The 15,026-nt window shown below is 43.5% G+C and overlaps 1 protein-coding gene across 15 annotated transcripts in view; it reads left to right on the top strand.

Annotated features, from left to right (window-relative positions):
• Nucleotides 1–15,026, top strand: part of USP48 (ubiquitin specific peptidase 48) — a 250,247-nt gene that overhangs the window by 226,756 nt on the left and 8,465 nt on the right. For all 15 annotated transcript variants that reach the window (XR_013625012.1, XR_013625013.1, XR_013625011.1 and 12 more), the window contains 4 exons: nucleotides 255–398; nucleotides 3,654–3,779; nucleotides 3,866–3,902; nucleotides 11,676–11,702. Coding sequence is in view for 11 of the 15 variants with exons in the window: in XM_078786944.1 (XP_078643070.1) it covers nucleotides 255–398; nucleotides 3,654–3,779; nucleotides 3,866–3,902; nucleotides 11,676–11,702 (334 nt within the window). In the remaining 4 variants the exon portion in view is untranslated. The remainder of the gene's footprint in view (nucleotides 1–254; nucleotides 399–3,653; nucleotides 3,780–3,865; nucleotides 3,903–11,675; nucleotides 11,703–15,026) is intronic.

Genomic DNA, 15,026 nt, shown 5'->3' with positions numbered 1-15,026 from the left:
ACAACACACTATTTAGATATTTTTTTTTTGTATGCTGAATCGAGGCTCGTGAAAGAGCTAATGAATGATGTCCATCTTTCAAAATCATACTTGATGGGACAGAGTCACCTAAAGCGGTTCCACATGTCCGATTTTGTCGAATCATGAATGTGTTCATGGTCTTCATGATTCTGAGTGAATACTATTTGAAGAGCTCATGTAATAATTGGCTAACAATATCCTGTGGAAGTTATTCTATGTGATATATGCACCAGGCAAATGGTGTGAAGCGGAAACGCCCTGTGGGGCAGAGTGAGAACCCCAGCACCATCCGCAGGAGTAGTCGGCACCGCCGGCTCCGAGGAGACAAAAGCTTCCTGGTTTCTTCAAGCCAGAGCCTAAAAGAATTCAAGATTCAAGTAAGGTCCTCCTTGTTGTTTTACTCTCGATGGATTATCACCTGCTCTCATTCGTTTATTTCATCTCCTCTACTCATAGACCTTGTGACTTTTTCACCTGCATTCTTATTCTTCAATATACAGACTTGGCATTTAATATGGAATATTTTTTTTGTGGGGGTGAACTTACTTTTCAAGATGTCTCAGAACCAAAAGTTCATTGGAATTATGTTGAAATTATTCTAGATTTTGTTAATGTGACCTTTAAAAGACAAAAACCACATTTGACATTTCGAAACAAATAAATTGATCCTTGAAAGTGATGTAAACTGATATCGAACTCAATTCATGGACAGTACTGTGTTAAACTTCTGTACGTTTTCCAGAAGTATCTCTTTATTTTGCACATTAGCCAAAAAATTTTTTAACAAAAATAAAAGATAAATTACGCCTGGGATTACGGACAGTAAAATTACAGTTGAGTACTTCGTGTAACCCCCACGAGCATTCAGGAGAGTACGTACACGTTGAGGCATGCTGTTCACGAGATTTGCCAAGGTTTGGACAGGAATCGCTTGCCATGCGGTGACAATAGCCTGCTGCAATTCACGCACAGAGGTCAGCTGCTGGTCCAAGTGGTCGATTTGACGCGTTAATTCTGCCCACAAGTTCTCTATCGGATTCATATCCGGGGACATGGCAGGCCACTCCATATGCTCTAGACCACGGTCAGCAAGAAAGTGTTGGATCATGCGAGCACGATGAGGCCGTGCATTATCATCTTGGAAGACAAAGTTTCCTCGAAAGGCTGCACGAGCAAAATGGAAGCAATGTTTCTTCCAGAATGGCCCTGTACTTGAACTGGTCCAGGTTCCCATTAAGAACAACCAGGTCAGTTTTGCCCCCTGCATGAAAATCAGCCCAAACGGTCACCCCACCACCTCCAGCTTGGACTCTTGGCACTATACAATCTTTGTTGTAGGCTTCATGCACATGTCTGCGCACTCGGACGCGGCCATCTTGACAATAGACCAGAAATCTAGACTCGTCACTGAAGATCACGTGATTCCAGTGTCCTGGCTGCCATTGACGGTGCTCTCTGGCCCACTGCAATCGGCGCTGGCGGTGTTGTCTGGTCAGGCGTGGCTTTCTCAGGGGACGCCTGGCACGACAGCCTGCTTGAACCAGTCGTTGGTTGACTAGCCTTCTGGATACAGGCACATTTGTCAGTTGCTGCCACTCAGCCCTAAGCCGATTAGCTGACTTGGTACGGCCATTGTGGACTAACCTGTGCAGCTGGCGATCATCCCTCCTTGTGGTTCTGCGGGGACGTCCTGGACTCGGTATTGGAGTAGGGACACCCCTCTGAGCATTTCGTTTCAGGATCTTTGACACCTGACCTTGAGTGATGCCATACTGCCGAGCAATAGCACGCTCTTTCATGCCGTAATTTCGTAAAGCCACCACTCCATGACAAACAGCATTGTCGAGTTGACGGACCATCTCCAGAGGAGGCAGCAATAACTTTTGGAGACGTGCAGCAGTTGTTTTCCACTAATACAGAACGCAACAACCCTTGTGTACCCGACTGTGAAGCCAATCGTCAAATGCACCTGCCCGTACATTTTGCCACGCCACCTGTGATATAATCCTGTTGTTGACTTCTTGCTGCGACAGACAATCAGTGACATGGTTATTTTAACAAATAAATCACCAAAGTGTAAAATAAATTCACCAGATTGATATACCGAGTGAAGAAAGTAAACCCAAATCAAGAAAAAAAAAATTCCATATTAAATGCCAAGTCTGTAGCTCCGGCCTTCGTAATTTTCAGCCTTTTTTTTTTTGCTTTTATTCATTTTATCAATGAATTTATGAGTGATACCTGTAAGTTCAGATCATACTTGGTGACGTGAAGCTATTGCAGTTGTTCTTTATTTGACAATTATTTAATTAGCAGAGGGAAGTGACAGGCTAGCTCAGATGTAGCTACTTTAAGTTGTCTTTCCTACGCTTGATTCCCAATGGAAAAAATTGTAAGGGACATTTAGACACCGGTGTCTTCTGCTAAAACTCGCTGAAACAAAAGAGTTGCCAACCATGTGCTGTTATCCTGGCCAACTTTCTAATCTCTTGTCATCTCCAATTCTGACTCATGATCTTTATTGCCCCCATTACCTTTCGGAACTCAGCCATTTTAATCAAAGGGAGGTGCAAAGTTCCCCTCTCTTTATATAAGGGATTGCTTCTCTGTATGGAGCTTTAACACGGGGACTGAAAATGCGTTTCTCGTCTACTACTGGATGAAATCGGCTGCAAATTTCAGAAGTAAATGCTTTGTACATGGAGGTAATATGTTCCAAATTTCAGCAACGTCCATTTATGCATTCATGAGTTATATTTAGAAAACCCTCAAATTATCGTTGGTGTCTGTCTGTCTGTCCGTCCGCCCAAAATGTGTTGGCGCTCATATCTCAAGGACTATACATTGAAACTAGCTGAAACTTAGAATATACATCGGCCAATAGGTCTAGTTAATGGCTTTCAAAACAAATTCCACGTAAGTGCCGTAGTTTTTGCTTTACAATTAAATTATATATAAATATACATGTAAACACACTTAATACCTCTTTCCAAATATTATTACGCAAATCTAACATGCTAACAAATTCCATAGCTTGTAGAAAATGCCAAACAATACAAAATAAAGGGCATTCAAAAAATCTTGGGTCCATGCTGGACTACCCTGTGTTCTGAGGCGGAACCAAGTACTCCTCAAGAAAAGTTCATATGAAGGGGCGCCCTACATTTGGCAAATAAAATACATTTACTTCTTCATGCAGCTGTATGAATCAAATTGGCACCCCAAGTTATACGATTTCAACTCACAGGCAGAGCAATTAATCAATGTGTGCGCCATCCCTCAAATGGACATTAAATTGGGCATCCCATCTGCCGGCATTAGTTGGTGGACGTTAAAGATCACACAGTGTCCTTCATGAAGAATAGGCAAGCTATCGCTGGCACCATGTATAAATTACCAATTCCTGCCCTGACTTCTGCTGGGAAAGCAATGGCAAACCAACCGGTATAACCCTTGCCAAGAAACTTCTTGGCAGCACCGGTGGTCTGCAACAGGTTATTGTACATCAGAATCAGAATTGATTATGTAAGGTTCGCTGTTGCTTCATGTTAAATTTGGCGATGCTGTGCTTGTGCGAACATATTGAATTGAGAAATGTGACCCTTTGATATCCTCCCCTGTGAACTCTGCAGATAATGAACGTGTTCTCAGTGGCTCCATTTGATCAGAACTTGTTTATGGAAGATCGGCCACTAACAGATGATTCTGCCTTGCTTGGCAGTCTCGGTGTAGTCCCTGGTTCTGTCATTCTGCTTCAGGTAATGCTTTATTTTCCCTTTTGCTGCTGTACTTGTGTTAACTTAACATCTACCTGCTTGACATTCTGAATCTTGCTGGCCACCAGGCTGATGAAACAGTAATGGATGAAGAACAAGTTGAACGTGAGTGGAAGTAACCACATATGTTATGCGTGATTATAAATTATTGTGCAACACTTAAAGAGCATGTACATATTTCTTATGCAATCAAATTATAAGCTATGATTTTGTAGCAAATACATATTGGAGCAGTCTTTATGTAACTTATTAAATAGGAACTTATGGGCCGGATCGAGTTTTCCAGCTTTGACAGTTTAATAGATCAAACATCAATCTCTCTCAAGGGGATGTGACTGGTGCAGTTCCATTGAGTGGTGTTTGAAACGATGTGGGCCCAAGGTACATTTCAAGCTTCTGCTTTGGATCAGTGCAAACTCTGTTGGTCTTGTGCTGCCAAGCTTTTTTTGGAGTAAAATGTGTCCACCAACAGAGTTTAGGACAAGGTGGACTGAAATTGTATAATTTATATACTACAAAATCCTTCTCTTGCATAAAGCGGTGAATAAAACGAGTTGGTTTTCTTAAACTGGAAAAATTCACATTTTCTAATTGCATTTGCACATTTCTCCTCAAGGAGGACCACAGCTATAAAAGGTACATGGGATATGCCCCTCCCTTGTTCTGAAATACAAATCAGCATTTTCTGGAAATGAAAAAAGAGGTAGCAAAGGCGCAGGAGGCATGTAGGAAAATGTTCAGAGAACGCTTGGATTCGGAAGAGGGTCAGAGAGCAGTATTCAGGATTGCAAAGCAGATAGCGAAAGAGAGGTGTGATGTGATGGGGGTGAGTTGCTTGAAGGATGAAGTGGGACAAATCGTTGTGGACCCAGATGGAAATAAAGGAAGATGGAAAAGATATCTGGAAATGCTGTTGAATACAGAGAATGAATGGGATGGCAACATAGAGTAACCCAGTTTTAGGACCAACAGAGAAGATAACTGAGAAGGAAGTTGAGGAAGCGATAAAAGCAATGAAGAGTAGAAAAGCGGGAGGGCCGACGGGAGTTGTGGGAGATATGTTGAAGGCAGCAGGAAGTTGGGGTGTGAAGAGAATGACAGAGATCTGTAATCTGGCGGTGAAAGAAGGCTGCATTCCAGTGGATTGGGAACTGAGTACCCTCGTCCCTCTATGCAAGGGGAAAGGTGACCCTCTAGAGTGTGGCTCGTACCGAGCGATAAAGTTATTGGAGCATGGAATGAAGGTATTGGAAAGGGTGTTGGAGAGGAGGACAAGGAAGAAAGTGAAGATCGACGAAATGCAGTTTGGATTTATGCCAGGAAGAGGAATGACAGACGCGCTTTTTATTGTGAGGCAGTTGCAGGAGAAGTACATGGAGAAGAGGAAGAAGTTGTTTCTTGGGTTTGTTGATCTGGAGAAAGCATTCGATAGGGTTCCACGCAAAGTATTGACATGGGCAATGAGGAAGTTAGGAGTGGAGGAATGGTTGATCAGAGTAGTGATGACAATGTACAAAAGAGCGCGCACAGCTGTAAGGACGAAGGACTGGAACAGTGGTGAGTTTGAGGTGAAGGTGGGAGTGCATCAGGGGTCGGTACTAAGTCCACTACTATTTGTAGCTGTGATGGAGGTGCTGGCTCAGAACGTAAAGGAGGGTTTACCATGGGAGTTGTTGTATGCAGATGATCTGGTGTTGATTGCGGAAAGTATGGATGGACTGAAGGAAAAGATGAACAAGTGAAAGGAATGTATGGAGACAAAAGGTCTGAAGGTGAATATCGGAAAGACGAAGGTGATGGCAAGTGGTAAAGCATGTGGTGAGGTGGAAAGAACTGGGAAGTGGCCCTGTGCTGTGTGCAGGAAGGGTGTCGGAGTGAACTCCATTCAATGTACAATGTGCGCTCAGTGGGTTCATCAAAAATGTAGTGGTCTGAGAGGGTCATTAACCAGTGTGGCAGCTACATTCAAATGTAAGGTGTGCACAGAGGGAGCTGCAGATGGAGGAAATGTTGAGTTGGATCTTGGAGACGGCGTGAAGCTGGAAGGTGTGAAAACATTTTGCTACCTCGGAGACATGCTGAATGGAGAAGGTGGATCAGACTCGGCAACGGTTGCTCGAGTGAGATGTGCATGGAAGAAGTTTCGGGAACTGAGTGGCGTGCTGATGAGGAGGGGAGTGTCGTTGAAGCTGAAGGGAAAGGTGTATGCTGCATGTGTGAGAAGTGTTATGATTTATGGGAGCGAGACATGGGTAATGAACGTCGAGCAGCAACGAAGGTTGAAAAGGGTGCGAATGGTTCGATGGATGTGCGGAGTATCGTTGAGAGAGAGGAAGACAAATGATGAATTGCGAAAAATGATGGGAATAGAGCCTGTGATTGATGCTGTGAAGAGGAACAGGTTGAGATGGTTTGGTCATGTGTTGAGGAAGGATGAAAGTGACTGGTTGAGAAGAGTGATGGAAATGAATGTTGAAGGAAGTAGAGGACGGGGAAGACCGACAAAGACTTGGCTAACGATGGTGGAAGAAGAAATGCGGGCAAGGGGGTTAACAAGGAGAGATGCAGAAAATAGGGCAAGATGGAGAAGATTGTCATGGGGCCCGCAACGCTAACCCCCGCTCTCGCAGGGAAAATGGCCTTAAAATGCATGTTGTGTTGTTGTTGTTGTATTTTCTGGAAATGAGTTTGTGTCGAAACAATGAGTTCAATAGTGCACTGCATATCGGCTTTTAAGCTGTGGTTATTTATTTATAAGTTGCATATGTGGTTGTGGTGTAAGGTTTGCGGTTTGGAAAATTGATGGGTGAAGTAGCAGGCGTGTGTATTACATTAGTTGATAAATGTTTTTATCTTGTTCTTCATAATTTAGATGTAATGTTCAATTAAAGTACAGGCGATGCGAACTGGCAACATAGCTGAGACTACTCGAGGTATGCACACTTACTTCTGAGCTGTTGAGGCGTGTGTGTATGTGTGTGTGTGTGTGTGTGTGTGTGTGTGTGTGTGCGTGTGTGCGTGTTGCTGTTTGCATGGTGTAGGTTATAAGTGTGGGTAGTTGGTTGAGTGCTCCACCATGTATTTTCGGTGCTGTGGATTCTGGGAGTGCAAGCTGTTGTTTTGTTGTTTTGTTGTTGTCGTTTGTGTTCTCACTGACTGAGGGTGAGGGTACGTACACATGCAAGTGTAGTTGCTGCATGTGGAGGCGTATGTGCCCCTGCTAGCCCACCTCAGCTGACCGTATTGACGGGATGATGCTGAGGACTTCGACTGAAACTGTGCAACAAAGTACGTTGTTTGTGAGCTTCGGTGCCAAGATTTTAGATTCGGTGCCATGAAGTGCCAATATTTTAATTCCGTTGATGTCACCAACTCGACTTGTAGCTGTGCAGCACTGACCATGACTGAAGAAATCTGATGATATGAAAACACTAACCATGCAAAGTATTTGTACCTGTGACTAATGTATTGCGAAGCATGGCCGGTTAAAGAATTGCCTTCGTACAATATTAAATGGAAAGATATGGCCTGACAGAGAAATGGGAATGCGAGTTATGAAAAGCTGTTTCCCTCTGTGTGTCCATGTGGCCAGCACAGCAGCTATAACATGGTGATGAAGAGCAGTAATTGTGTACCTGCATCCATTGCAATGACCATTCATTGGGTCAAAGTTTTGTTGCAGCATGATTACCATCCCAACTTTCCAGATCAGTAAATGCAGTGGCATTCCAGAGGGGCAGAGTGTGGCGCAGGTAGGCGTTGGTGTCCTCAAGGATGTGATCATAGCGCTTGTGTACATGGAATTCTCCAGGGAATTGTGATGTCACATACATGTTCACTCTGTCTACTTCTACATTTGTTAGGCACAGAATGGCGCATTGGCATAGCCAATCTTTATCTGTTATGTTGATGCCAATATCCAGAGACACCCATTCACAATGAGCTTCCATGGTGCTGCTCGAGAAGGAGAGTTGTGAGTAAAGTTGAAATTTGAATTATCCTTGTTTCTTGTGGTAAGCTAGCTTCCCTTCACCGACATTGAACTTGGGCATATTTCCCTCAGTGTCCCTTGAGTTCATCAACATCAAAGTTGGTCTCTTGTATTTTGCGAGGCTGACAATAATTGTGGAGCAGTGCATCATCTGGTCTTGGGATTTTGAAGTCTTTGGTTAGGTTCAAAACACTGCACTCAATCTGATGCTGGATTTCTGGAAGATCTTAATTGAGTATTTGATCTGTTGGGTCATGCACCTCATCCTGGTGCATCAGGTCATAGTACAACGATCATTTGTGAATTTCCCAGAATGCCAGAAGGTCTGGATGTGTCACGTAGATGAGGAGATTGGCAGGCACCTACCTCAGCTGTGGTCCAAAGTGGATTGGCATTGCCTCTTGCATGACAGACTCAATTCCATCATCATCTAGGAGACCCAGAGCCATGTCTGCTTATCTGTGTGTCCATGCATTGTGCCTTGAACAGTGCGTAAATCTTCAAACCTGACAGGGCCTGGTATTCGATATAGTCCAGCATGCGCAAGATGTGAAGCTTCATCCTCATCCTCATCCTCACCTCTTCTTCGATACAGGGGATACGTGTATTCTCTGATTATGGTTTGGATACGTTCCTCCTTGGGAAAGTCTTTCCTATATGTTCGCTTGGTCATGCAAGGTGCTCTCGGGTTGTCAGCTCAGCATGGTCCATGGATCATGCATGTCGTGATGACCTTCCATAGCTATTTGTTATGTGGATGCGGTAGCTCTGCATTGACACTCTTGTCAACACGAGATGTTGTTTGTGGTTGTCTGCATCCTTCGTGGTCAGAAAGATGTGTACATGCCGAAATGTATTGAAAGAAACCCATGTTATGCATGCTTTGCTAAACAGAATAATTTTGAAATAAAAAGGCATAAAGGTCGACACAAAATTCATAGATTTCTTCATAACGACAGCGAAGCTTCCTATTCGTAAACTATTTCAGATTCCCATTGTGCTAATAATCATTATCCTTTAGGTTTTGTGCCCTGCAACACAATTTCACTCAAACACTCCGAGCTTTTACCTTTTGAAGCTTTTAATGAATCATCTTTTACACACCGGCGATCCACGCTTCTGGTCTTCCACCACACAAATGGATTCCTTGGTCTTGCTCAGTATGTTGCTTCTGGTGAGGTCATTCAGCAGCGCTTTCTTCATGTTGAAGATTGGCCACTATGTCTGGTTTGTCTTTTGGGGACTGCTCTAGGAGAAGTTTATTTTATTTTATTGCTGGCAAGTGAAGGGGATAAAGTACAGTAGTTAGGTTTACCGTACACTCTGACGATGGCCATGGCATCCCAGAACTAATTTGCATACTATATTGGTGAACCATAGACTGATGGTGGAAGGTGCTGGCTCGATGTTCATCATTGTTGCTGACTGCACCATTGAAGCCATTGCTATTCATGCAAAACAGCAGATATCCATTTTAAAATGCTTTCTTGCAATTACTGGAAGGATTTCATTGGGAGGTTGTTTCATACATTCTGCATAGTTTCCCACAATTTGTCTTTATTACCCCACTCATGAAAAACGGGGTCAAGGAATAGGTTCACTTCTGTCTGGTCGTCTGTCCATCTGCAATCAGTTTATGATCAAGGAATAAAATTTCAATTGTATGTTGTATTTTCAACACGAATCGGAAAATAAACCTATTTAAAGGTATAAAACCTATAAAATAAACCTATTAAGCTTAGCAGTACTTTGCTCTGAATTCGTCCGGATCGCGCACGTGCAGAGTGGAATGAGATTTTTTTCTTCTTTGTTTTTACTCTGTCTGCCTGCCTGACAGTCAAATAAAATTGAAAATCATTCCAAAGAGGAAACTTACTGTTTTTAAGGATGTTATAAAGGACACAAACAAAACACACAGACCTAATGCAACATGTCCTGGAATCAATTTTTTATATGACTTTTTAAATCTTTATTTTATGGAAATGGATTTATATGCTTGAACACTGCAGGACACAAGTCGCCCTCTTTGCACTTTTAAACCCCTCAGTACTCGCGCATGTTATATCCTATAGGGTAGTGAATAAGACTGCTTCAATCATGCTAAACTTCTGTATATTTTTTTGATGATCTTTAAAATCAAAATTTTATTTAAATTGAAGTATATACTTGAACACTGTGTGTGTGTGTGTGTGTGTGTGTGTGTGTGTGTGTGTGTGTGTGTGTGTGTGTGTGTGTGTTGTAATGTGTGTGTTGTAATGTGTGTGTTGTAATGTGTGTGTGTGTTGTAATGTGTGTGTGTGTTGTAATGTGTGTGTGTGTGTGTGTGTGTGTGTGTGTGTTGTAATGTGTGTGTGTGTGTGTGTGTGTGTGTGTGTGTGTGTGTGTTGTAATGTGTGTGTTGTAATGTGTGTGTTGTAATGTGTGTGTTGTAATGTGTGTGTGTGTGTGTGTGTGTGTGTGTGTGTGTGTGTGTGTGTGTGTGTGTGTGTGTGTGTGTGCTGTAATGTGTGCGTTGTAATGTGTGTGTTGTAGTGTGTGTGTGTGTGTGTGTGTGTGTGTGTTGTAATGTGTGTGTTGTAATGTGTGTGTTGTAATGTGTGTGTTGTAATGTGTGTGTTGTAGTGTGTGTGTTGTAATGTGTGTGTTGTAATGTGTGTGTGTGTGTGTGTGTGTTGTAATGTGTGTGTGCGTGTGTGTGTGTGTGTGTGTGTGTGTGTGTGTGTGTGTGTGTGTGTGTGTGTAATGTGTGTGTGTGTGTGTGTGTGTGTGTGTGTGTGTGTGTGTGTGTGTGTGTGTGTGTGTGTGTGTTGTAATGTGTGTGTTGTAATGTGTGTGTGTGTGCTGTAATGTGTGTGTTGTAATGTGTGTGTTGTAGTGTGTGTGTGTGTGTGTGTGTGTGTGTGTGTGTGTGTGTGTGTGTGTTGTAATGTGTGTGTTGTAATGTGTGTGTTGTAATGTGTGTGTTGTAATGTGTGTGTTGTAATGTGTGTGTTGTAATGTGTGTGTTGTAATGTGTGTGTTGTAATGTGTGTGTTGTAATGTGTGTGTTGTAATGTGTGTGTTGTAATGTGTGTGTTGTAATGTGCGTGTTGTAATGTGTGTGTTGTAATGTGTGTATGTGTGTTGTAATGTGTGTATGTGTGTTGTAATGTGTGTGTTGTAATGTGTGTGTTGTAATGTGTGTGTTGTAATGTGTGTGTGTGTGTGTTTGTGTGTGTGACGTTTTTGATTTCCTGGTTTTATCTCTTAGTCTTTTCACTATAAAATATGCAAATATTTGAAATTGATTGCGTATTGCATATGGGACTCGAAACAATTATATATAATGCATTTGTGTGTATTATAATATTTGATGCAAGCCTGGCGTTGGCTTAGCGGTTAGGGTGCCGGCTTGGTATCCGAGGATCCTGGGTTCGAATCCCGGTCGATCGCTGAATTAACGCCAGGGGGGTTGACTCAGCCTGTCATCCTTCCGAGGTCGGCAAATTGAGTACCAGCTTGCTGGGATGAATGATCACGGTGTGTACCCCGATTCAGAATAGGCACACTGTATCCCTACGCATCGTAAGAGCGTGACCAAGGGTTGGCGTCAGGAAGGGCATCCGGCCATAAAAACATTGCCTCAAACAGGGAACCATGATTGTCATGTTCCCGCAAGGCTAACCCCCGCTCCAGCGGGGGAAATTGGCCTTAAAACGATCATTCATTCATATTCATAATATTTGATGCAAAAGTCCAATGGTAGAATGGTGGCTGGCATCATTTATCTGAAAACAAGATAGTAGTGTTGATTATAAATTTATCTGGCTGGTTGCAGAAATATGCTATGGACAGCAGTGCAAAAATATGTACTTTTTCTGAAAGTGTTTTCTTGTGATGTTTTACAGTTTGCATTCCAGAAGAAGGTTTTAAAGGTACTGCATTAAACACTGCTTCTTTTGGGGGTCTTAACACAGATTTTAACCTTAGGATGACCATTGGGGTACAGATACACCCCAAAATCATGTTTTTCTGCAGTACTTTTCGCTCACTGGTCATCCGAACATTAAAAGTTGTTCACATTATATATTGGGGTTTGGTTTCAATATCATGGATGTTCATTTTACTGCAATTCCCTGCAAGTTTTTTTATTTATTGTTTGTTTGTTTTCCTGAGCTGTGTCTCACGTTGAATTGAACACGTCGATACTTTTTTCTAACAAATCAAATGAAAGACCAAATACTGCACTGGAATCGTCAGAAGGAACCCGAATAAGCAAAGAATAAAGATAAAGAAATCAGGAAAACCTCGGTAGAATTGGGCATCAGCTGCTACTCCTCTACCCTCAAACCCATCCACGCACAGCTAAGTGAGCATTACAAAAAATTTTTTTGCAAGAAGGCTCGTAGTTTTTTTTTTTTTTTTAATTTTTCTTGTTTTAACCGCAAGTCTGGCTTCATGAAACAGCTATAATACAGAACTGAACAGCTAGAACACAGTGAAAAGGGGAAAAGTCACTAACCGCAGGGTAGAGGGACAACAACAACACAACAACATGCATTTTAAAGGCCATTTCCCCTGCTAGAGCGGGGGTTAGCCTTGCGGTCCCCATGACAATCTTCTCCATTTTGCCCTATTTTCTGCATCTCTCCTTGTTAACCCCCTTGCCCGCATTTCTTCTTCCACCATCTTTAGCCAAGTCTTTCTCGGTCTTCCCCTTCTTCTACTTCCTTCTACATTCATTTCCATCACTCTTCTCAACCAGTCACTTTCATCCTTCCTCAACACATGACCAAACCATCTCAACCTGTTCCTCTTCACAGCATCAATCACAGGCTCTATTCCCATCATCTTTCGCAATTCATCATTTGTCTTCCTCTCTCTCAACGATACTCCGCACAACCGTCGAACCATTCGCATTTCCACCCTTTCCAACCTTCGTTGCTGCTCTACGTTCATTACCCATGTCTCGCTCCCATAAATCATAACACTTCTCACACATGCAGCATACACCTTTCCCTTCAGCTTCAACGACACTCCCCTCATCATCAGCACGCCACTCAATTCCCGAAACTTCTTCCATGCACATCTCACTCGAGCAACCGTTGCCGAGTCTGATCCACCTTCTCCATTCAGCATGTCTCCGAGGTAGCAAAATGTTTTCACACCTTCCAGCTTCACGCCGTCTCCAAGATCCAACTCAACATTTCCTCCATCTGCAGCTCCCTCTGTGCACACCTTACATTTGAATGTAGCTGCCACACTGGTTAATGACCCTCTCAGACCACTACATTTTTGATGAACCCACTCAGCGCACATTGTACACTGAATGGAGTTCACTCCGACACCCTTCCTACACACAGCACAGGGCCACTTCCCAGTTCTTTCCACCTCACCACATGCTTTACCACTTGCCATCACCTTCGTCTTTCCGATATTCACCTTCAGACCTTTTGTCTCCATACATTCCTTCCACGTGTTCATCTTTTCCTTCAGTCCATCCATACTCTCCGCAATCAACACCAGATCATCTGCATACAGCAACTCCCACGGTAAACCCTCCTTTACGTTCTGAGCCAGCACCTCCATCACAGCTACAAATAGTAGTGGACTTAGTACCGACCCCTGATGCACTCCCACCTTCACCTCAAACTCACCACTGTTCCCGTCCTTCGTCCTTGCAGCTGTGCACGCTCTTTTGTACATTGCCATCACTACTCTGATCAAGCATTCCTCCACTCCTAACTTCCTCAATGCCCATGTCAATACTTTGCGTGGAACCCGATCGAATACTTTCTCCAGATCAACAAACCCAAGAAACAACTTCTTCCTCTTCTCCATGTACTTCTCCTGCAACTGCCTCACAATGAAAAGCGCGTCTGTCGTTCCTCTTCCTGGCATAAATCCAAACTGCATTTCGTCGATCTTCACTTTCTTCCTTATCCTCCTCTCCAACACCCTTTCCAATACCTTCATTCCATGCTCCAATAACTTTATCGCTCGGTACGAGCCACACTCCAGAGGGTCACCTTTCCCCTTGTATAGAGGGATGAGGGTACTCAGTTCCCAATCCACTGGAATGCGGCCTTCTTTCACCACCAGATTACAGATCTCTGTCATTCTCTTCACACCCCAACTTCCTGCTGCCTTCAACATATCTCCCACAACTCCCGTCGGCCCTCCCGCTTTTCTACCCTTCATTGCTTTTATCGCTTCCTCAACTTCCTTCTCAGTTATCTTCTCTGCCGGTCCTAAAACTGGGTTACTCTCTATGTTGCCATCCCATTCATTCTCTGTATTCAACAGCATTTCCATATATCTTTTCCATCTTCCTTTAATTCCATCTGGGTCGACAACGATTTGTCCCACTTCATCCTTCAAGCAGCTCACCCCCATCACATCACACCTCTCTTTCGCTATCTGCTTTGCAATCCTGAATACTGCTTTCTGACCCTCTTCCGAATCCAAGCGTTCTCCGAACATTTTCCTACCTGCCTCCTGCGCCTTTGCTGCCTCTTTCTTTGCAGCCTTCCTAGCTGCCTTATAACTTTCATGCTCTGCTGTTTCTGCTCCCGTACCCTTCGCCTTCTGCCACTCCTTGAACTTCTTCCTCTTCTCGTCAAGCCTCTTTCCAACTTCATCATCCCACCACCATGTTTCCGAGTGCCTGGCTGGTCCATCCACATACCTCACCAACGGCTCCCAACAGACTAGCTTTCATCGACATCCAACCACTTTAAAGCTCAACCACATCATCCTCGACCCTACTCAGCCTCTCTTTTAATGCCTCCCTTACTGTCACCTCTTTCAACCTCCACACCTTCATTCTCGGTTGGTACTTCACCCGCCGAGCTCTTCTCGCACCTTTCACCCTTACGTCGCAGACAACCAAGTGGTGCTGTGAAACAGCCTCCTCCCCCGGGATCACCTTTGTGTCTCGGAGGTGCCCCCTATCTCGCCTACGCACCATCAGGTAGTCAACGGTTGTCGTCGACCCACCTGACGTGTATGTAACAAGCTTATTATCCTCTTTCTGGAACTGAGTATTACAAATCAACAAATCAGCTCCATCAGCAAACTCCAAAATCCTTTCACCTTCTCCATTTCTCACACCATATCCGTAACCCCCATGAACTCCGTCAAAACCATCCATACTCCTTCCCACATGTCCATTTAGGTCTCCTACCACAACAACTACTTCCTCATCTTTCATGTTTTCCATCAGCTTCTCTATCGCACACCAGAACTTGTTCTTCTCT

This window comes from Myxine glutinosa, chromosome 11 (assembly GCF_964187855.1).
Source record: "Myxine glutinosa chromosome 11, kmMyxGlut1.1, whole genome shotgun sequence".
NCBI lineage: Eukaryota > Metazoa > Chordata > Myxini > Myxiniformes > Myxinidae > Myxine > Myxine glutinosa.
This window is presented reverse-complemented; position numbering and strand designations above follow the sequence as displayed.